This window comes from Hyperolius riggenbachi, chromosome 9, assembly GCF_040937935.1.
Source record: "Hyperolius riggenbachi isolate aHypRig1 chromosome 9, aHypRig1.pri, whole genome shotgun sequence".
In the NCBI taxonomy this organism is placed as follows: domain Eukaryota; kingdom Metazoa; phylum Chordata; class Amphibia; order Anura; family Hyperoliidae; genus Hyperolius; species Hyperolius riggenbachi.
In genome coordinates this window covers 299,431,269-299,455,771 of record NC_090654.1, presented here as the reverse complement: position 1 = coordinate 299,455,771, position 24,503 = coordinate 299,431,269, and the positions used below count along the sequence as shown (strand labels likewise).

General features: G+C 48.0%; 1 protein-coding gene across 1 annotated transcript in view; it reads right to left on the bottom strand.

Moving 5' to 3' along the window:
- Positions 1 to 2,472: 2,472 nt before the first annotated feature.
- HHIPL1 (HHIP like 1) overlaps positions 2,473 to 24,503 on the bottom strand; it is a 112,316-nt gene continuing 90,285 nt past the window's right edge. Inside the window, exon 9 of the mRNA XM_068254795.1 lies at positions 2,473 to 5,163. Coding sequence (XP_068110896.1) covers positions 4,523 to 5,163 — 641 coding nt within the window. The 3' untranslated portion in view covers positions 2,473 to 4,522. The remainder of the gene's footprint in view (positions 5,164 to 24,503) is intronic.

The window sequence follows — 24,503 nt, the reverse complement described above, 5'->3', positions numbered from 1 at the left end:
GAGCAGCTATAACAGTGTTAGGCCAGAGCTGCAGCCACTAGGGGGAGCTCTATAGGCAGTAGCAGTGTTAGGCCAGAGCTGCAGCCACTAGGGGGTGCTCTATAGGCAGTAGCAGTGTTAGGCCAGAGCTGCAGCCACTAGGGAGCGGTCTATAGGCAGTAGCAGTGTTAGGCCAGAGCTGCAGCCACTAGGGGGCACTCTATAGGCAGTAGCAGTGTTAGGCCAGAGCTGCAGCCACTCGGGAGCGCTCTATAGGCGGTAGCAGTGTTAGGCTGTAGCTGCAGCCACTAGGAGGCACTCTACAGGCAGTAGCAGTGTTAGGCCAGAGCTGCAGCCACTAGGGGGTACTCTATAGGCCGTAGCAGTGTTAGGCCGTAGCTGCAGCCACTAGGGGGTGCTCTATAGGCAGTAGCAGTTAGGCCAGAGCTGCAGCAACTAGGGGGCACGCTATAGGCAATAACAGTGTTAGGGCCAGAGCTGCAGCCACTAGGGGGCGCGCTATAGGCAATAACAGTGTTAGGAAAAAGTGGGGGGGGGGGGGCGCGCATCCCTAAACACATGCTGCAATTGAATGGTTAATCGCATAGGCATACACCGCCTCTATTAGACTGAAAAATGCATGCCCTGCATCCAAAACAAGTGCTAACATTTATTACACTAGGCGGAACTTTAGCTTCCAATATGGTTTACATGCAAATAATAATGTACTAGACATAGTGAAGCAAACCTCCGGGCAAGTGACCTAACCTAAATTTAAAACCTTGGGAGCAGCTATAACAGTGTTAGGCCAGAGCTGCAGCCACTAGGGGGAGCTCTATAGGCAGTAGCAGTGTTAGGCCAGAGCTGCAGCCACTAGGGGGCACTCTATAGGCAGTAGCAGTGTTAGGCCAGAGCTGCAGCCACTCGGGAGCGCTCTATAGGCGGTAGCAGTGTTAGGCTGTAGCTGCAGCCACTAGGAGGCACTCTACAGGCAGTAGCAGTGTTAGGCCAGAGCTGCAGCCACTAGGGGGTACTCTATAGGCCGTAGCAGTGTTAGGCCGTAGCTGCAGCCACTAGGGGGTGCTCTATAGGCAGTAGCAGTGTTAGGCCAGAGCTGCAGCCACTAGGGGGCACGCTATAGGCAATAACAGTGTTAGGGCCAGAGCTGCAGCCACTAGGGGGCGCGCTATAGGCAATAACAGTGTTAGGAAAAAGTGGGGGGGGAGGCCGCGCATCCCTAAACACATGCTGCAATTGAATGGTTAATCGCATAGGCATACACCGCCTCTATTAGACTGAAAAATGCATGCCCTGCATCCAAAACAAGTGCTAACATTTATTACACTAGGCGGAACTTTAGCTTCCAATATGGTTTACATGCAAATAATAATGTACTAGACATAGTGAAGCAAACCTCCGGGCAAGTGACCTAACCTAAATTTAAAACCTTGGGAGCAGCTATAACAGTGTTAGGCCAGAGCTGCAGCCACTAGGGGGAGCTCTATAGGCAGTAGCAGTGTTAGGCCAGAGCTGCAGCCACTAGGAGGCGCTCTATAGGCAGTAGCAGTGTTAGGCCAGAGCTGCAGCCACTAGGGGGCTCTGTATAGGCAGTAGCAGTGTTAGGCCAAAGCTGCAGCCACTAGGGGGAGCTCTATAGGCAGTAGCAGTGTTAGGTCAGAGCTGCAGCCACTCTATAGGCAGTAGCAGCGTTAGGCTGAAGCTGCAGCCACTAGGGGGTGCTCTATAGGCAGTAGCAGTGTTAGGCCAGAGCTGCAGCCACTAGGGGGTGCTCTATAGGCAGTAGCAGTGTTAGGCCAGAGCTGCAGCCACTAGAGGGCGCTCTATAGGCAGTAACAGTGTTAGGCCAGAGCTGCAGCCACTAGGGGGAGCACTATAGGCAGTAGCAGTGTTAGGCCAGAGCTGCAGCCACTAGGGGGAGTTCTGTAGGCTGTAGCAGTGTTGGGCCAGAGCTGCAGCCACTAGGGGCACTCTATAGGCAGCAGCAGTGTTAGGCCAGAGCTGCAGCCACTAGGACATGCTCTATACGCAGTAGCAGTGTTAGGGAGACTTACCTAAGGTCTCCTGCTGAATAGGTGCTGGCTTAGAATACTCTGCAGTAGAGATGGCCCAACCTAGGAAAACTCATGTAGAAGCACGTGATCGGTTTGGTCAGCTGATAGATTTTTAAGGTTCTGATTTGCTGTGATGACTTCCTGGTTTAACACATGATCATGAGCAGCAAATCAGAGCCTTACAAATCTATCAGCTGATCAAACTGATCACACGCTTCTCCATGAGTTCTCCTCGACAGGGTCATTCCTACTCTGCAGCTTTCACCCAAGGAGCTTGCATTAGCCTCTTCCAAATCCGCAGCTCATTAGGATGAAACGTATAGTAAGTACCAAAACAAAGAGCAGGTCCAAGATGGATATTATGGCTATACATTTATCAATAGACACTAGCCTGAAAAATTAGTGAGGAGAACCCACAGGGTTATTTGGATCATAAAAAAACTTTATTGAAACCAAAGACATCTCGTTAATAAAATGGAGGACCGCCTTTTTTTTTCTACCTCTTATAACACCATTTCTCACCAAATTGCATCTATAATATGAAAGCACTGGTATGTTATGTCCTCTTTGAGTGCCACAGTCCCTTCTTTTAGATCTCCTCCAATTATAGCATATAAGAGAGCTCACTCTATAAGGGACCAGCTTATTAAAGCAGACATTGGTTCAGGTAAGACTAGTGGTCAGAGAGTACTGGCTCCAGCACGCAGGGGTACTTTTCCTTGCCTATACTGTTGCTGGTGCTAGTTGGTTTTAAAACACAAAATTATCACCAGCGCTTTTTTGCAGGTGATTGTTTATATCCCTAGTGCCTGGTTAGTAAACCCCATTGTTTTCCACCTTTGGATAATTGCCTTCTCATTGTGATCCAGTGTGGCTCCATCACTTCCTGATCAGCGCGTTTTTTGCGCTCTAGTGTGGATTTCCCCGATGGTCCAATTGCAACTTAACTCACCTTCTCTATGCGTTTCAGCGTGACTAGGTCCGCTGTAGCAACAGATTTTGGCGGGACATTAACACCTGCCCTCCCGGATATTATATTCCACTCATCTCCCTCATCTGCTCCAGCGTGGTTCTGTCTTTGGCTTTGATTGGCCAGGCTGTCACGTAATCCAGCTGCCCATCCATATCTGCATTCTAGCTTGGTTCTATAGATGCTTCTTTGGTGTCTCCTATTGAGGTGCTTATTGGTTTTATTTTATATTGACTTTTGTAATTTGCTAACTTTGTAAAGGTCTGATGAAGAGTCAACAATTGACCTGAAACAGACTAGTGTCATTGCCTGAAAAAGTTTGCAAACAAAGCTTATTATCTGTAGCCAAACTGTCAAGTTTATGATCTTCATGACATAACAAATTGATGATTATAAGTCTTTGAAGATTCATGTAATCATTGACAGGACATTTTTTTACTGAAGAAGGTTTTTGTATTTTTGATATAATAAAGTTTGATACGGATTGTTGGAATTAACATTGCTGATTCTCAACATTCTTAGAACTCTTCATACCCTCCTAACCTCATGCATGTTTTATATTGAGTGTGGTGGACTACTCCAAAGAAGATTTATTGTTACTAAACTACCATGACTTTCTCCCAATTATTAATGACCTAATGCTCTGCAGGGCAAGCACACTAGTAGGTCACCTCAAGCATATCTATGAAAGTAAAAGAGTCAGTCCCCAGCAAGGGGGTTCTTTAAAGAGAACTTTGCAATAATTTCTTAAAAACGATACAAATTAACCTCCCTTAAAGTAAAGTTTGTAAATGGTCTGGACTTTTGGGGAGCAGTGAGCATTAATTTATCTACAAGGGGCTGCTCCATAGCCCCCTCAGCTAAATACAGGCATCCATGTTTTCTGTCCATGCTGCAGAACTGCAGCTGGAAGTACTTCAAACTGTGGTATGGGGACAGAGAAGATGGATATCTGCATATGCGGCCAACCCTAACCCTTTTGACTATTAACCAGTCCACTATGACGCAGCGAAAGCATGCAAACTCTTCCCACCTGATCATTTTTAATAAGCTTGCTCAGTTTTGTAGATTTGCCAATGATCTCAACCATATGAGAAATTCAATAAATCAAGGCCATCCTGTTAACAGAAATTTCTGAAATTCACTAGGATTCCACTGGACTGTAGATCATCAGAGATCAGAAAGGATCTTGTAAGAAATTATGAGGGGGAAAAAATACAATATTGATCCACCAATCTCAACTAAAAAAAGAAACCACATGTGAATAATGCTCATCAACCTTTGGTCCAAACAGCTAAATACTTTAGGGGATGTAGGCAGGTATTAAGTAGATGGATCACATCACTGTGTGCAACATTCTATGGAAATCATTAGGAAGATTGAAAAGAAAGTTTGTATTAGAGAGATACAGTGGTGGACACACCAGATCTTCAGGTATATCTGAGTTGCATTATGGCCTGAGTTACTTGTAGAAACAGGAAGTCCTTTATAAACATTAGTTCTAGGCATATGCTTTGTGAGTGCATATGACTCCGGCATCTTCTTGGTGGACACAGTTGTGTTTGCCTATCCCCTTGTGTTTACACTCCAGCAGAGTCTTCTCCTTGCCAGTGCACTCAACATCATCAAGAAGTATAGAGAGGCTCTTGCCTTCTCCAAATTCTGCTTGTTTGGCTGCTTTGACAACATGAGGGTACCCCATCTGTCGGCACACGACGGCTGCAGCTTTACTGTTCCACAGATCATCGCACACTGTGCCCCACTCTCCATTGATGAAAATCTCAACCCTTCCACGATCCGGACTCTCGCCGTTTGCTAAACGCACTGATCCATTGCGCACTTCTGCTGAGTTTGGCCTGGACTGTGCCCCAGTGTTGGCTTTAGTCCTCTTCCTCTGACCCCTCCTCTCACTGCTCTTACCACTTTTCTTTGGCTTTGGTGGTTTGGTGGTGGTTGGCCTTGCTGTGGTTGGGTTTGGAGCCTTTGGAACATCAACTTGACCCTGAATGACCTTCAGCAACTGCTCCACCCAATCGGATGTTGGGTTAGGGGGTGGCGGAGCGGTGGCTTTGGCTCGGCCGGTCGATCGTGATGTAGGTTTCACCTTGGGTTTCTTGGTTGGCTCGGTTTTTATGATTAGCTCTGTGAATTAACAGTAAAGGAAGAAATGAGATATTGAAATGCAACATGCAGAGGTGTATTTTGTACCTGCATCAACTTCAAAGCATTCTTTCAAATATTTTAGAAATGCATGAGCTATATATACATTATTTACTATTATTACTCATTTATATAGCGATGGTGTTTTCCCGCAGTGCTTCCGAGATTGAAAAAAATTCATGTCACTAGCCGTCCTTCAGATGGGCTTCCAATCTAAAGGTGAGTACACACATCCAATTTTGATTTGCTAATCAATGACCAATTTTACCACCTCCATGTAATGAGAGCTTACCTACACAATCTGTTCATAGTATTCAAACTCTCTGGTTCTCATACTACAAAATGGTGGTAAAATTTCACAATCATTGGCCAATCAAAATTGAATGTTTGTATGCATCCTAAAGTCAATCATACATGTTACAATCAAATCAATCTATTTTTCCTTTCTATATGAAAATAATCGATTGTATGATAAGAAATCGAAAATAAACCTTTTTTAAATAAAGATGTGATGAGATATGTTGGAAAAATCAGATAGAAAAATCTGTTTGATATTTTCGGGAAAATCAATCATAAGTGTATGGTATATTGGTTCGACTCTTAATTATTAGATCCAGAGGAAAAATCAGATTTCTCTGTTCAAATAAAACATTGAATCATGTACTAGAGCCATGTGGGCTCCCTACAAGAGTCAGGTTATGGCCTGTGACATCCAGGTTAACCCAGACCACAATCCTTGTCTAGGGTCCGTGTCTAGGGTCCCTGCTAGTGTCATGTGATGGTCTGTGAGATGCACCTTTACCCAGACCACAGTCCGTGTCTAGGGTCCCTACAAGAGTCAGGTGATGGCCTGTGACATCCAGGTTAACCCAGACCACAGTCCGTGTCTAGGGTCCCTACAAGAGTCAGGTTATGGCCTGTGACATCCAGGTTAACCCAGACCACAGTCCTTGTCTAGGGTCCGTGTCTAGGGTCCCTGCTAGTGTCATGTGATGGTCTGTGAGATGCACCTTAACCCAGACCACAGTCCGTGTCTAGGGTCCCTACAAGAGTCAGGTGATGGCCTGTGACATCCAGGTTAACCCAGACCACAGTCCGTGTCTAGGATCCTTACAAGAGTCATGTGAGATCCAGTTTAACCCAGACCCTGGGTCCCTGCTAGGGTCATATGATGGTCTGTGAGATCCAGCTTTACCCATCCTAAAGTCCATGTCTAGGGTCCCTAAAAGTCAGGTGATGGTCTGTGAGATGCAAATGATTCCAGCTTACATGCAGATTTCATGCAAACTGCAGCTTGGAACTGGGCCAATCAAATTAACTTCCTGTTGATTTTTTACCAACAAAATTTCAAGCTGCATACAATTAGCATGAAATCTGCATGCAAGCCAGAACTGTGCCTCAACAACCATACCATCCAGCAATACAAGTACAAATACATAGTTAATTACCTAACAACCGCATCACTCCAATGGGCGTGAATGCCGCTACGCCAGCAGGACCGCTTAACGCCAATTGGCGTCAAGTCCTGGGGGAGGGTTTTGCAGGAGATCACACATGCCGATGCTCCTCCACTCCGTCATCAGTCTCCTAGCAGCAATCGCCACTAGGAACCGTTGTCTATTTACATTGTACAGTGCTGCGATCTAAGGCAGCGCTGTACTGGGGACAGCTGTGTCACTCAGCTCTCCCCTGGAAAGCTCAGAAGCGATCGGCTCTCATAGACTAATGCCTATGACAGCTGTTCATTGTCATTGGCTGGGGAAGGGAGGGCGGGGATTGAAAGTAAAAAAATAGTAAAATTTATTTTAAAGAGGAACTGACCTTAACTTTGAACTATATCTCATAGATAAATATAACAATAAATATGGGTGTTTTTAAAATATTTTTTTTAAACGTATTAAAAAAGAAGTTATGATAATAAAGAACCTGTAGCCACACCCCCCAAGCTTGTGTTGCCGCGGCACGGCCCCATCATGCACAGTGTGCTCTTTCACTGGCCGGATCTCTTCGTCTTCTGACATCTCGCGATACTTCCTCCTGAAGCATCACCTGATGTCACGCTCTGCTGCTGGTGGCTAATTGTCCCCAACTGTCTCTGCTCAACATGACAGCGCTTGCCCGATCTGCAGAATCAGGGTCGCATGACAGCACTGCCTCCCTGTATTTGTTTGTGTGTCATTCCCCGGCGACTGGAGGAGGGAGGGGCGGTGTACACTCGTCTCCTGTCGGTCCGGAGTAAAAATGTGCTCACTCAAGCAGAGCAGCTTTTGCTGCTTTCTCCCTGGGCTGGAGTGGACAGACATGGCAGAGGGAAAAGCCTGGATACCACAGCTCCAGCCTTTCAGATAGTGTGTGATGCTCTTTCCCCCCTCGTCAAGTTCAAAGGCTGAGGCTGCCAGTGTTGTTTTTTTCTTTGAACTGTCTGATTGTGTCCAGAGCTAGCTAGGGAGGAGGGGCGAGGGGGTTGACAGAGTGTGTGTGTGTCTTTGACATTTTGTGTGCGAGTGTCTGTGCCAGAGAGAGAAGGCATGTATGTACACTATGTGTGTGTGGGTGACAGTGTCTGTGTGCCAAAGAGAGAAAGTGTGTGTACAGTTTTTGTATGTGTGTGCCAGTGTGAGTGTCCAATATGTTTTTAAGTGCACAGCATGTATATGAGTGTTCCAGAGTGTGTATGTGTGTGTCAAAGAGAGAGTGTGTGTGCTTTGTACAGTTTGTGTGTGTGTCCACAATGTGTGTTTGAGTCTGTGTGCACATCATGTGTATGTGTGTCTGTCCACAGTGTGTGTATATGTGCGCCAGAGTGTTTGCGTGTCTGTATGTGTACAGTGTTTGTGTGTGTGTGTGTATATATGTACCAGAATGTGTGTCTGAGTGACCACAATGTGAGTGCCAGTGTGTGTGTGCCTCTGTGTGTCCATTATGTGTATGTGTCAGAGTATATGCTTGTGTTTTTTGTTTTTGTATAAAGGCATGCTTTCCGGGAATTGGGGAGGGTATTGCCCAGGCTGGGGCTGATTGGCATAAGTGCTGTTGAGGGGGGGTAGTCCGTATAAGAGGTAGGTTTTATGGGAGGAGAGGGGGCTGTCTTGTCTAGGCTGCAAGTGGACTTTTAATAGGGTGGTGTGAAAGACCTTCCCTGCTACCAGGACAGGATAGAAAAAAAGTTTCACTTACCTGGGGCTTTCCCCAGCCCCCTGCAGACGTCCTGCACTGTCTCAAACCGATCCTCCAGTCCCCCGCAGGCAGCTAGTTTCGTTTTGGGGCCTGTGTGCCTGCATGGCTCTGGTCATGTACATACTTGATTGTGCTCCCGCCGCCTTGCCCATGTGTGTGATGTCATACGTGCGCTCGTACTAGGAAACTACGTGGGGTGTGCGTGTATGGCTAGGGGAAAGCGGAGGGACAAGCGGAGGCCTGGGACAGGTAATGTATTGTTACACTGGGCACATACTTTATTAGGAGGGGCGTTGCCAGGGCTATTACAGTATTTATAAAGTGCCGATATATTACGGTGCTGTACAGAGTATATTGTCACTAACTGTCCACCAGAAGGGCTAATCGCAATCTAATCCCTACCATAGTCATATGTCTCTGTGTGTATTGTGTAGTGCATATATATGGTTTTGGGATGTGGAAGGAAATCAAAGTGCCCGGAGGAAACCCATATAGACACAGGAAGAACATACAAACTCCATGCAAATAGAGCCCTGGCTGGGATTTGAACCGGGGACCCAGTGCTGCAAGACGAGCGCTAACTACTATGCCTCTGTGCTGCCCCAAATCCTGGCTTACAAATCTTATGGAGTTGTTTTTTGTTGCAATATGTGGCGGTAGTTAGTGAATGTTTTAATTCGTTGTAAGTTGCTAGGTCTCATGTGGGCGATAACATTGTGTAAAGCTGGCCATACATCTGGAAACTTGGCAGTCAATCAACCATCTGATTCCACTATTATAACCGAATAAAGATTGGTGCCACCAAGAGCATGTCCAATTGACGATGCAACCAATTTTGTGTTACTTGTATCGATCAGATATGCTGGAAGATGTAGAGCCAACAAGCTCAATCTGGTGCACAGCAGAAATGTAGTGGGATATTGTAATGACCCCCGGGGATGGCCCCCCTCTCCTAGTGTAAAATGTGCCCAGTGTGGTATACTGACAGTACAGAGAATAGACAAAATACAGAGAAGAAACAGACAGTCATAGACAGGCACAGCCAGATGACATCACTGTAACTGTACACTATCACAGGCTAATTTGCATACTGATTGGAGAAAGGAGCTGCTTGAGGAAGGAGGGGCTGGAGGAAGTAGAAATCAGCTGAATGGCACTGGAAACCTGCCAACCAACATATGGCTCCACACTGCACTAGAATGCAGTAACAGAAATAAGGACAACTAAAAGGTGTATTACAGAAAACATATATTTTTATTTATTAAAGCAGTATTATGCAACACATCAGATATTTTTACAGTATCAAATTTTAAGGTCAGTTCCCCTTTAAAAAAATACAAGCAAATGAAAAAATAAACATCCCTTCAGCAATCAGAGCCCACCAACATAAATTTATGTTGGTGGGCAGAAAAGGGGGGGAATCAGTTGTACGACCCTGCATTGAGTCCTTAAAGCTGCAGTGGCCTGAATTGTAAAAAAACAGCCTGGTCACTAGGGGGGTGTAAGCCTACGGTCCTGAAGGGGTTAATGTGTTGTTTGAGAGATCACTAAAATTGGTACACATTCAAATGGCTAATTATAGCAAAATAAAAACAAACACTAGGAGGAGGTCCTGGCCCTTGCGAGCTCACGATCTAGAGGGTAGGGAGGTGGAAACTATAGGGAAGGAGATACAGGGTTTAGTGGATGAGGCAGTGAATCTCCAATGCTCCCTATAGCAAATTATAGGCTTGTCTGAACAGGTGTGTTTTGAGAATACATTTGAAGGTTTCCAGGCTTGGAGAGTGATGGACAGGCTGTGGGATAGAGTTCCAAAGGAGAGATGATGCTCATGAGAAGTCCTGGATGCTGGAGTGAGAGGAGGTGAGCAAGCTACAGGACAAAGCTATCTCCTGGGAGGAGCGAAGGCTACGGGCGGGGAGGAATATGGAGATTAATGAGGAAATGTTACTTGTGTAGAGCTTTAGATAATAGGATAACAGAGGCGCCAATAGGATAAAAAAAACACTAAAAGAACTTAAAAACCCATCTTGGTAATAGAGGAGGCAGTGGTGGACTCACCCCCTCCAAGCAGAACACACGACTGTGGATTTTCAGTCAAAACAATTTTATTGGATACGCCAAATAAAGTGCAACACGTTTCACGGGATACAAACCCGCTTCATCAGGCAATAGGATAGGAGTAAACAGCATCTGCCAGTATCATCAACACTGAGCGCCTCTGTGGCCTTTGTGTAGAGCTTTGTACGATAGCGTGAGGAGTTTAAACTGGATCCTTTGGGTAATTGGTAACCAATGGAGAGGCTGGCAGAGGGGGGCTGTCTCAGAGGAGTGGGAGGAGAGGTGCAGCGGATGGGCAGCAGAGGTCAGTAGGGATTAGTAGAGAGGGGCAGCATCAGAAGAGCGGGAGGAGAGGTGCAGCGGATGGGCAGCAGAGGTCAGTAGGGATTAGCAGAGAGGGGCAGCATCAGAGGAGCGGGATGAGAGGTGCATGAGATGGGCAGCAGAGGTCAGTAGGGATTGGCAGAGAGGGGCAGCATCAGAGGAGCGGGATGAGAGGTGCATGAGACAGGCAGCAGAGGTCAGTAGGGATTGGCAGAGGGGGGCTGCCTCAGAAGAGTGGGAGGAGAGGTGGAGGAGATGGGCAGCAGAGGTCAGTATGGATTAGCAGAAAGGAGCAGCATCAGAGGAGTGGGAGGAGAGGTGGATGAAGCAGGTAGCAGAGGTCAGTAGGGATTGGCAGAGAGGGGCAGCATCAGAGGAGCGGGAGGAGTGGTGGATAAGGTGGGTAGCAGAGGTCAGTAGGGATTAGCAGAGAGGGGCAACATCAGAGGAATGGGAGGAGAGGAGGATGAGATGAGCAGCAGAGGTCAGTAGGGATTAGCAGAGAATGGCAGCATCAGAGGAATGGGAGGAGAGGAGGATGAGATGAGCAGCAGAGGTCAGTAGGGATTGGCAGAGAGGAGCAGCATCAGAGGAGCGGGAGGAGAGGTGGATGAGACGGGCAGCAGAGGTCAGTAGGGATCAGCAGAGAGGAGCAGCATCATAGGAATGGGAGGAGAGGAGGATGAGATGGGCAGCAGAGGTCAGTAGGGATTGGCAGAGAGGAGCAGCATCAGAGGAGCGGGAGGAGAGGTGGATGATACGGGCAGCAGAGGTCAGTAGGGATCAGCAGAGAGGAGCAGCATCAGAGGAGTGGGAGGAGAGGTGCATGAGATGGGCAGCAGAGGTCAGTAGGGACTGGCAGAGAGGGGCAGCATCAGAGGAGCGGGAGGAGAGGTGGATTAGGCGGGCAGCAGAGGTCAGTAGGGATTGGCAGAGAGGGGCAGCATCAGAGGAGCGGGAAGAGAGGTGGATGAGGCGGGCAGCAGAGGTCAGTAGGGATTGGCAGAGAGGGGCAGCATCAGAGGAGCAGGAGGAGAGATAGATGAGATTGGCAGCAGATGTCAGTAGGGATTGGAAGAGAGGGGCAGCATCAGAAGAGCAGGAGAAGAGGTGGATAAGACGGGCAGCAGAGGTCAGTAGGGATTGGCAGAGAAGGGCAGCATCTGGGGAGTGGGGGGGGGAGAGGTGGATGAGACAGGCAGCAGAGGTCAGTAGGGATTAGCAGAGAGGGGCAGCATCAGAGGAATGGGAGGAGAAGATGAGATGGGCAGCAGAGGTCAGTAGGGATTAGCAGAGAGGGGCAGCATCAGAGGAATGGGAGGAGAGGAGATGGGCAGTAGAGGTCAGTAGGGATTGGCAGAGAGGGGCAGCATCAGAGGAGCAGGAGGAGAGGTGGGTGAGATGGGCAGCAGAGGTCAGTAGGGATTAGCAGAGAGGGGCAGCATAAGAGGAATGGGAGGAGAGGATGAGATGGGCAGCAGAGGTCAGTAGAGATTGGAAGAGGGGCAGCATTAGAGGAGCAGGGGGAGAGGTGAATAAGGAGGGAGGCAGAGGTCAGTAGAGATTGGCAGAGAAGGGCAGCATCAGATGAAAGGGAGATAATGTGGATGAGATGGGCAGCAGAGTTTAGTAGGGACTGAAGAGGTGCCAGTGTTTTTTGGTAGACCACAGATTAGGGTGTTACAGTAGTCAAGACGGGAGATGATTCAAGCATGTACAAGCATTTTGGTTGCCTACCCTGAGAGAAAGGGATGAATTCAGGTAATGTTTTTGAGATGGAAGTAACAAGAGGTAGTTAATGTGCTAATATGTGGTCTAAATAAGAGTCCTGAATTATGCCCAGACAGTGAGCTTTAGGAGTTGTGGTTATTTGGGTGTATTTTACATTGGTAGTGACTATGGGAGGTGGAACAGAGAGAGAAACTGGAAATACCACAATCTCCATTTGGTCATGTTAAGTTTAAAGGGATACTTAAGTCTGAGAAAAAAAAATGACTTTTACTCACCTGAAGCTCCCCTCAGCCTCCTGCAGCTGAACGGTGCCCTCGCTGTGTCCCTCCGATACACCTGGACTCGCCGGCGGGCACTTTCAGTTTGGCCATCACCGGCCGACAGGCTGGGAACGCGGCTGATTATCCGCGTCCTCGGCCGCAATAGCATTATAGAGGGCGCTATTGCGGCCGGGGACGCGGATAATCAGCCGCGTTCCCAGCCTGTCGGCCGGTGATGGCCAAACCGGAAGTGGCCGCCAGCGAGTCCAGGTGTATCAGAGGGACACGGCGAGGGCACCGTTCAGCTGCAGGAGACTGAGGGGAGCCTCAGGTGAGTAAAAGTAATTTTTTTTATCAGCCTTAAGGTTCCCTTTAAGGAAATGGGATGACATGAAAGAAGATACAGCAGATAGACGGTCGGGGACTTTACATAATGGGGAGGAGAGGTCGGGGCTGAAAAATACATTTGGATGTCATCGGCATAGAGGTGATAACCAAAAGAGCTTATTATTTGTCCCAGTCCACAAGTGTAAATAGAGAAGAGGAGGGGTCCAAGGACAGAGCCTTGTGGTACTCCAACAGACAGCAGGCAGAACCTCTTCTGGGTTATACAGCTGTCACTCTTATGGTCAGAACCTCTGCTGGGTTATACAGTGGTCACTCTTATGGTCAGAACTAGTGTTGGGCGAACAGTGTTCGCCACTGTTCGGGTTCTGCAGAACATCACCCTGTTCGGGTGATGTTCGAGTTCGGCCGAACACCTGACGGTGCTCGGCCAAACCGTTCGGCCATATGGCCGAACTAAGAGCGCATGGCCGAACGTTCCCCGAACGTTCGGCTAGCGCTGTGATTGGCCGAACGGGTCACGTGGTTCGGACCCGAACGCGCTCTGATTGGCCGAACTGTCACGTGGTTCGGGTAAATAAATACCCGAACCACGTCATATCTCCGCCATTTGTCTGTGGGTTTAGCTTTGGGTAGGCAGGCAGGGTAGTTCGCGCTCCAGCCACGCTAGCCAGGGTCCCCCCCAGTCATTGTGTGTCGCTGCTGGGAACAGTAGTACACCGCTCGTTCAGCCACACTATATAGCATTCTGTGTACTGTTCTGTGTCTGCTGGGAACAGTAGTACACCGCTCGTTCAGCCACACTATATAGCATTCTGTGTACTGTTCTGTGTCTGCTGGGAACAGTAGTACACCGCTCGTTCAGCCACACTATATAGCATTCTGTGTACTGTTCTGTGTCTGCTGGGAACAGTGGTACACCGCTCGTTCAGCCACACTATATAGCATTCTGTGTACTGTTCTGTGTCTGCTGGGAACAGTAGTACACCGCTCGTTCAGCCACACTATATAGCATTCTGTGTACTGTTCTGTGTCTGCTGGGAACAGTGGTACACCGCTCGTTCAGCCACACTATATAGCATTCTGTGTACTGTTCTGTGTCTGCTGGGAACAGTGGTACACCGCTCGTTCAGCCACACTATATAGCATTCTGTGTACTGTTCTGTGTCTGCTGGGAACAGTAGTACACCGCTCGTTCAGCCAGACTATATACCATTGTTTACTGACACTATATAGCAGACTATATAGCATTGTGTGTACACCGCTCAGCCAGACTATATACCATTGTTTACTGACACTCTGTGTACACCGCTCAGCCAGACTATATACCATTGTTTACTGCCACTCTGATTCTGCTGGGAACAGTAGTACACCGCTCGCTCAGCCAGACTATATACCATTGTTTACTGACACTATATAGCAGACTATATAGCATTGTGTGTACACCGCTCAGCCAGACTATATACCATTGTTTACTGACACTCTGTGTACACCGCTCAGCCAGACTATATACCATTGTTTACTGCCACTCTGATTCTGCTGGGAACAGTAGTACACCGCTCACCCGCCACTGTATAGCATTGTGCTCTGTGTCACTGCTGACAATAGTGGTACACCGCTCACCCACCACTGTATAGCATTTCTGTACTGCCACTGTACTGCTGCCAGTCAGCGTGTACTTTAAGTGAAATGAGGAAGAAATCCGGTGAAAGAGGGAGGGGCAAGGGAAGAGGTGTTTCCCCTGACGGTTCACGTACAGGCCACAGGGGAGCACCCAAGAAAACCCACTCAATACTGCCCATGTTGTCCAGGACAACAACCCTCACAGATCCAAAAGAACAGGACCAGATAATTACTTGGATGACCTCTCAAGCGTCCAGCAGTGGGTTAAGCAGCACCAGCACATCACGCACGAGGTCCGAGTCCTCAGCCAGTTAAAGTCTGGGCTTTCTTTGAAGACTGCACTGAGGATGTTACCATGGCGATTTGCAAGGTGTGCAAGACCCGCCTGAGCAGGGGGAAAAGTATTAACAACCTCTCCACCACCAGCATGAGCCGCCACATTCTATCCAAACATCCCACTCTGTGGGCAAACGCGGCAGGACAGGGTACCACCGTACCACCAGCAACACTGCCTCCCTTGGGTTCACCAGACTCACCACCAGACCCGCCTCAGCAGCAGCAGTAGCCCAGCCATTGCGTGGTTCACAACATTCACAAACATCAGACGATGCTGACACTGTCACTTTCCGGACTAGTGCTCTTGAGGTCTCCCAGTGTTCATCAAACACAACAACCAACAGCCCTTCGGTGTGCAGTGCTACGGTTGAGTTGTCTGTCTCTGAGATGTTTGAGCACAAGAGGAAATTGCCAGCAAATGACCCGCGGGCCGTGGCAGTAACAGCCAGCCAGCATAGCCAAGCTTCTGGCCTGCGAAATGCTGCCATATCGAGTGGTGGAGACAAACAGCTTCAAGGGCATGATGTCAGTGGCCATCCCACGTTACGTGGTTCCCAGCCGCTACCACTTTGCGCGCTCTGCAGTGCCTGAGTTGCATGAGCACGTGGTCAGCTAAATAACCCGAAGCTTGAAGAATGCCGTTGCCTGCAAGGTTCACCTCACCACTGACACCTGGACAAGTGCGTTCGGCCAGGGTCGATACATCTCCCTTACCGCGCACTGGGTGAACCTTGTGGAGCCTGGCAGTGATTCCTCACCTGCTACGGCGCGGGTGTTGCCCACGCCGCAAACAGCTGCACCGCCGTCCCTCCCACTGGATAACAACAGCAGCACCTACCTCTCTGACTCCTTCTCCTCCAACGCATCTCAAAGCTGTACCTCATCCGGAAACGCTAACCCAGCACCAGCAGCAGTAGGATCGTGGAAGCAGTGCAGCACAGCTGTTGGCATGCGTCAGCAAGCGTTGCTGAAGCTGATCTGCCTTGGGGATAAGCAGCACACAGGGGAGGAAATTTGGAGGGGAATAAAGGAACAGACGGATTTGTGGCTGGCACCGCTGGACCTGAAACCGGGCATGAAGCTAGACACCTGGCACGAACTGGCAATGTACGCAATAGAGGTGCTGGCTTGCCCGGCAGCCAGCGTTATGTCGGAACGCTGTTTCAGTGCTGCCGGAGGCATCATCACAGATCGGCGTATCCGCCTCTCCACAGAAAATGCAGACCGTCTGACTCAAATTAAAATGAATCAATCCTGGATTGGAAACGACTACGCAACACTCCTGGACCCCAACCAAGTAACATGACCGATGAACATCTGGGATGGTTTAGCGTTTCCGGTCCCTGTTTATTGAACCTCTCATCTGTATTACATTTATGACTGCATGGCGGCAAAAAGCATTGCTGCTATATCCGCACGCTTCTTGTCCTCATGCAAGGCCTGGGTTGTTGTGTCTCAAAGCGTGGCCTTCTCCTCCTGCGCCACCCTCCTCCTGTTCCATCACGTGTGCTGCTGCTGGGTTAGCATTACCGGTCCCTTTTCCTGGAACCTCTTATATGTATTACATTTATGACTGCATGCCGACAAAAAGCATGTTACCTGTGCAAAGAAAACAGACATTTCCCGCATTTAAAAGACAGTTTTCCCTTTGAAACTTTAAAATCGATTTTCTCAAAAACTATAAGCTCTTTTTGCTAAATTTTTTTTTCCTCTTGTACCCACTCCCAAGGTGCACATACCCTGTAAATTTGGGGTATGTAGCATGTAAGGAGGCTTTACAAACCACAAAAGTTCGGGTCCCCATTGACTTCCATTATGTTCGGAGTTCGGGTCGAACACCCGAACATCGCGGACATGTTCGGCCTGTTCGGCCCGAACCCGAACATCTAGATGTTCGCCCAACACTAGTCAGAACCTCTGCTGGATTATACAGTGGTCACTCTTATGGTCAGAACCTCTGCTGGGTTATATAGCGGTCACCCTTATGGTCAGAACCTCTGCAGGGTTATACAGCGGTCACTCTTATGGTCAGAACCTCTGCCTGGTTATACAGAGGTCACTCCCATGGTTAGAGTGCACAGCCTGGCTGTGTATGCGACTAAAGGGATTACTGGACTGAATTGAGGAGGATTCAGGAGGCGGGGGAGGATGGCAAGGGACCGAGCAGCCTGAAGGGGGCAGGAGGAAGACTCAGGTACGTACGTACGTATGTACATACATACATACATACATACATACATATATATATATATATATATATATATATATATATATATATATAACATTTTGCCCATCTCAGGTGCACTTTAACCACTTCACAACTGAGGGGTTTTAACCCTTGAGCACCAGAGCAATTTTCACCTTTCAGCCCTCCTTCCATTCATTCGTCTATAACTTTGTCATTACTTATCACAATGAAATGAACAATATCTTGTTTTTTTTCGCCACCAATTAGGCTTTCTTTAGGTGGGACATTATGCCAAGAATTATTTTATTCTAAATGTGTTTTAATGGGAAAATAGGAAAAAATTCATTATTTTTCAGTTTTCGGCCATTATAGTTTTTAAATAATGCATGCTACTGTAATTAAAACCCATGAAATTTATTTGCCCATTTGTCCCCGTTATAAAACCATTTAAATTATGCCCCTATCACAATGTTTGGCGTCATTTTATTTGGAAATAAAGGTGCATTTTTTCAGTTTTGCGTCCATCCCTAATAACAAGCCCTTAGTTTATAAAGTAACAAATATTTAAAATGTTCAGCCCCTAAGGTTTCCAAAAAAAAAAAAAAAAAATTGGGGAGTGTAGAAGGTAATGAGTTAATTTTTAGTGTAAAACTAATGTATTTGTGTATATGAAAAATGCTTTAGGGTGTAGTTTTACTATTTACTATACTATTATATACTATTTACTTTACTGTAGTTACTATACAGTAACTTTTTGTTTATGCGACCTGCAAGCATAGGAAGTATGGTTGCAGGAAGTGATATGAGGCTGGGAAACTTTTTTTTTTCCCACAATGATCGAGCTGCTCTCATAGGGGGGCTTAGATCAACGAACAGGAAGGTTTTTCCCATTCATTGATCTCCGGGCGAGCAGGCGGTGGCATGCACGAGCATGGGCGCACACGCACGAGCGAGCGGGAGCGCGGACAGTGGCGGGAGGTGCAGATATCTCCGTCTCTGGTGTTGACAGCGTGGAAAAAGGGATGGAGATATCCGCACCGCTGGTGGTAAAGTGGTTAAGTTACAGGTGACGTGAGCAGTAAGTGTTGGGGAGAATCTGGAGGAGATAGGGAGGGCTAGGCTAGGTTGGAGGATGAGTTCTGGGCAGTTGGTAAAACCCCATAACCCCCCATCCCTAAATTGAAGCCCCTATAGCCTGTTATTTTAGCCCTTCCCAAAAAATATCAGTATTTTCCCATCAGCATAAGGATAATCTACACAGCCCAAGTACCACATGTGACAACCCAGCCCCGCGATCCCGTTGAGATCTGCTCCCGTTAGCATACGCAGGAAGTACGGGTGCAGACAGACAATGAAGACCGGTTGCTGGATCGTCAGAGGAAAGAAAGGTTAATGCGACAGAGAGTGCCAATCCCATCTAATCTGGTCCCGTTAGCATATGCAGGAAGTACGGTGAACAGTTTGACAATAAGGATTGATCGCGCAGCTGCCGACAATATGTAATGGGACAATTATCCACCAATCCCGGGTTACTAGGCCACGGTTGCCATGCAGGTCTCATGCACTAGAGACTGCTGGAGGCAAATTCATTGTGTGCGTAGTAAACTGCTAAGATTGGTTGGAGGTGCCCATACATGTACAATCCCGGTTGTACGTACAATCGGTAAGCTAAAAATATCGATTTCACACAAGAAATTGGGTAAATACCCTGCCACCACTCTTTGTTTTGCCAGGAGCGAAGAGACCCCAATGCTATCATAATACGGTAGCCAGCCCAATCACGTTCGACATGCTCCAGTCACCGCTCGAGGAATAGTCACTTCCTGTGAGGAAACGCGGAAAAGCCGTCGCAAAGGCTCAGAGTGAGGCGGCTGTTTCCGCATCTAACATAGCGGCACAACGCGAAGAAACCGCCGCATGCCACATGGGCAGAGCGGTGGAATCTGCGTTAGAGTCATCGGAGTGCACGCATGACAAAGAAGCTGACATTGCGACTGGACGCGGGGAAACCGCCGCTCACTTGGAGAGCAGGGCGGCGGTCCCTGCGCCTGAATCAGTGGTTGCATTACAAGACATGACTGGTGTGGCTGGGACTGCTAGTCCACACAGGTTCAGAAGGACGCGCGCGCTGAGAGGCAGAGCTTATATGACAGCCAGAAAAGGGTCAGCTGACCAGGCGGGTCAGCTGACAATTTCACCACCTGCCATTGGTCCAGCACTTAGGGGAGGCGCTGGTGAGCGCTTTACTATTTATACTGGGTGCTGGTCATTCTCTGGTTGTCTGCTGTTGTGATCACTACGTGGTAGCACTCAGACCTTGTCTGTATCTGTGTTCTAGTATAGTTTCCAAAGGTGTTGACATCAAGGCGTTCACACCTTAGCATTAGGAACATTGAATTGTATTATTTGTTATGACCTTCTGTCTGCCTGACTATTCCTCTGAACTCTGATCTTGTACCTTGCTATTTCTGATATCCTGTTGCCAAACTCTGCTCATTCCTGGACTCTGTATTTGCCTCCTGAATCTGTACTGTGCTTATCTGATATTCCGTTGCCAAACCCAGCCTATTTATTGGATTCTGTATCTGACTCCGGAATCTGTACCTTATCTGTCTGTGTGTTAACGACCTGGCTTGCCGACCTCGAGAACTGGCCTTACTGTTAGAGGCAGTTCCCAGACCTGTTAGTGACACCCTATTTCTCGGGTGTCACTCACGCTCTCTCCTTCCTCCCCTCAGCCTAGCTCCTCCCTCCTGGAGAGTCTAGGCCAGAGGAAGGAACATACTTCTGGAGAAGTACTCAAAGTATACTGTTGCATCTAACACTCAGTTATTACATTCACTTCTATCTGGTGTCCAGAGGTTAGTAGATATATCTGATTATCGGTGATACTGCAGATCACCAATAATCGGGTATATTCTGTATTCTCGGTGATACTGCAGTTCACCGGTAATCAGACCCTCTCTGTGTTACACCGATCGTTACAGAACGGCAGACCAAAAAATTATAATGGACGCACGCACTGACCGTCTGGGCGCACTTGCCACTTCGGTGGACAACATCAATCAAGTGCTGGGTAGTCACAAGACTATGATTGAAGCTTTGTCTGGTTCTTTACAAACCCTCCAGACAGCAGTGGATGAGGTGTGATCCCCTCCTAGCTCTGACATGCGTTTGCCTGTACCTGAGAAATTTTCTGGTCACAGATCAGACTTCCGAAATTTTAAAAGTAGAGTGTTATCTTACTTTGAGTTGAAACCCCGATCTTCAGGAACTGTGGCCCAAAGGGTCACATTCATTAAGACTTTGTTGTCAGGCGATTCTCAGACGTGGGCATACAGTTTGCCCACCGGGGATTTGGCCCTCTCTTCAGTGGATGCATTTTTTAAAGCCATGGCAGTAATTTACGATGACCCAGACCTTGCCGCGACCTCTGAGCGGAAGCTCAAGCTCTTGCGTCAAGGCAAGGGTCCGGTCGAAGATTACGCAGCCGAATTTAGGAGGTGGTCAGTTTCAGCCAGGTGGGACACCTATGCCCTATTAGATTGTTTCTTATCAGGTTTGTCAGATGAGGTTTCAGATCTCATGTTAAGTCTGCCTGAACCTAAGACAGTCGATGAGGCCATTTCATCGGCCATTCGAGTCGACCGCAGATTGCGCTATCAGAAACAGACCCGGGGTAGTAGTCATGTAAGAATGGTGTCCTACGCTGCGCCTCCGGTAACTCCACCTCCTCCTGTCTCGCCTCCACCCGAACCAATGCAAATTGGTCGGTCAAAACTATCCCAAGTGGAGCGAAGACGCAGGATGTCTGAGCAGCTGTGTCTTTACTGTGCAGAGGGGGGTCATAGAGCATGTAATTGTCCTAACAAGCCGGGAAACGCTATCGCCTAGGAGTTGTAGGGGGTAGCACCCTAGGCACGCGGCTTTTACCCCTAGAAAATAAACGGTTACTCCTTCCCTGTACAGTCACATGGGAGGATAAAACTGAGGTTTCTGAAGCTTTTATTGATTCAGGCTCTGCAGCTAATTTTATGGATTTTGAATTTGCAAAGAGATTGGGTATTCCGTTCACCCCAGTAAAACCACCCATTCAGGTTACGGCAGTCGATGATTCCCCCCTGCAGAGTGATCGTCCGCTGTCTCAGACACCTGAGGTGGAAGTCACTATTGGGGTGTTACATAAGGAGAAACTACAGTTTTTTGTGTTACACATGACCACCTCCACAGTCATCCTTGGCATGCCATGGCTGCATTTACATTCGCCACAGATTAACTGGGCTACCAGTCGGCTGACTAGCTGGTTGACCCACTGTTTTCAGCACTGTTTGGGGAGAGTGACACTGGGCCAGACCAGGATCCAGTTGGAGGGGGTACCTGTACAATATTCCGAGTATTCAGATGTGTTCTGTCCCAAGGCTGCAGATAAGTTACCTCCACATCGCCTCTTTGATTGCCCCATCGATCTCCGATCGGGTTGTGTGCCCCCTAGGGGTCATCTTTACAATTTGTCTGGTCCAGAGAAAGTGGCCATGCAGGAATACATTTGTGAAAATTTAGCCAAGGGGTTCATTCGTCCTTCCAGGTCGCCTGCTGGCGCTGGTTTCTTTTTTGTTAAGAAAAAAGGACAGAGGCCTGCGGCCTTGCATTGATTACCGGGGTCTGAATAAAATCACAGTAAAGAATCGCTACCTGTTGCCCTTGATAGATGACTTGTTTACACAGATAACCGACGCTAAGATCTTTTCAAAGTTGGATTTACGGGGGGCATACAACCTAGTGCGGATCAGAAGGGGCGATGAATGGAAGACGTCCTTTAACACGCCCGACGGGCATTACGAGTACCTGGTGATGCCCTTCGGGCTGTGTAATGCCCCGGCTGTCTTTCAGGAACTGATTAATGAAGTATTCCGGGAGGTATTGGGCAAGTTCGTGTTGGTATACCTTGATGATATACTTAAATTTTCTAACAACCTCTCTGAGCACAGGACACATGTCAAGTTTGTATTGGATAAACTAAGGCAAAACATGCTTTACGCAAAATTGGAGAAATGCATCTTCGAGGTAACATCTGTCACCTTTTTAGGGTACATTATTTCCACTTCGGGCCTGTCTATGGATCCTGCTAAGGTTTCTGCTGTGTTGGAATGGCCTCAACCAGTGGGGTTGAAATCTCTTCAGAGATTTCTAGGTTTTGCCAATTACTATAGAAGGTTCATAAAGGGGTACTCCACTGTTATTGCACCCCTCACTTGTCTCACTAAGAAAGGAGCAGATACTACCCACTGGCCTCCAGAAGCTCTGCATGCATTCTCCACTCTGAAAGATTTGTTTTGCTCTGCACCCATCCTGAGACACGTTGACACTTCCTATCCTTTTATTGTCGAGGTGGACGCCTCGGAGGTCGGGGTAGGGGCTGTGCTGTCCCAGCGGTCAGGGTTGCAGGGTAGATTGCACCCATGTGCCTACTTTTCTCGTAGGTTCTCTCCGGCAGAGAGAAACTACGATATAGGCAACAAGGAGCTCCTGGCCATCAAATTGGCTTTTGAAGAATGGCGTCATTGGTTGGAAGGAGCAGAACATACAATTACAGTTTACACTGACCACAAAAAATTTAGAATACATCGAGGGAGCCAAGAGATTAAGCCCCCGTCAGACTCGATGGTCATTGTTCTTCTCGAGATTCAGATTTATAATTACGTACACCCCAGGGAGCAAAAACATTAAGGCAGATGCCCTGTCTAGATGCTTTGAGCCAGAGACAGCACAGCCCTCCCTCCCAGAGACCATTGTCCCACAGAGAATGGTATTAGCTACAACTGAGACTTGGGAATATTGGACAGAGACTTTAGGTCCGTTTCAGCAGGACATCCCGGAGGGGAAGCCCAAAGGGGTTATGTTTATTCCACTGCCATTTCGCCTTCAGATTTTGCAGATGTTCCATTCACACAGGAATGCGGGACACCCTGGGCCTCCAGAACACAGGACCTTGCAGCCAGATGCGCTTGGTGGCCGTCTCTAGCAGCCGATTGCAAAGAGTTTGTTAGAGAGTGTGCGGTGTGTGCGAGGAGTAAGCCCTCCCGACTGGCATCTGTGGGAAGATTGCAGCCCTTGCCCACCCCGAGTGAGCCATGGACCCACTTGTCGATGGATTTGGTGGGTGAGCTCCCCAGGTCTGAGGGCATGTCGGTCATTTGGGTGGTAGTCGACCGCTTTAGCAAAATGGCCCATTTTGTGCCCTTGAAAGGACTCCCCTCGGCCCAGGAATTAGCCGATTTGTTCATCATCCACGTTTTCCGATTGCATGGCATTCCGGAAAACTTCGTGTCAGATAGGGGAGTCCAATTTGTTTTCAGATTTTGGAGGGCATTCTGTCACCAAATGGGCATGGAACTGTCATTTTCTTCGGGCTACCACCCACAGACCAATGGTCAGACGGAAACAGTCAACCAATCATTGGAACAGTTTTTGAGGTGTTACGTTGCAGAGGCGCAAAATGATTGGGTCAAGTTTTTACCCTTTGCAGAATTTGCGCACAACAAATTGAAAAGTTCCTCTTCAGGATTATGTCCATTCCAGGTAGTGACCAGGAGGTTGCCTAAATTCTCCCCATTGACAGTCGTCTCCACTCCGTTTCCAGCTCTGGAGGCCTGGCAAAGGTCATTCAAAGATATATGGTGGATTGTGAAAAATAATTTGTAGAAGGCGTTTCAAAGTCAAAAAGGTCAAGCTGACAAGAGACGTTCCTTAGAGTGAAGATTTTTGCCAGGAGATTTAGTCTGGGTGTCCACACGTCACTTGACCTTGAAACAGCCCTCAGCTAAGTTGGGGACCAGGTATGTGGGTCCATTCCCAGTAACTAGAAAGATCAACGATGTCACTTATGCCATTAACCTCCCTGCCAGTATGCGCGGCGTGAGATCCTTTCACGTGTCTCTGCTTAAACTAGCAGTTCATGTGGGTCCCACTCCTCCTCCTCCTGTGATGATAGATGACCAACCTGAGTACGAAGTAGAGAAGATTTTAGACTCTCGCATAGTTCAGAACTCAGTACAATATCTGGTTCATTGGAAAGGGTATGGTATTGAGGAGAGATCATGGGTACCTGAATGTCGCATGCATGCTGACAAATTAAGAAGGGAGTTCCACGCGTTGCATCCTGAGAAGCCTGGTAGGAGCTGTCCGGAGTCCACTCCTCAGGGGGGGGGGTACTGTGAGGAAACGCGGAAAAGCCGCCGCAAGGGCTCAGAGTGAGGCGTCTAACATGGCGGCACAAC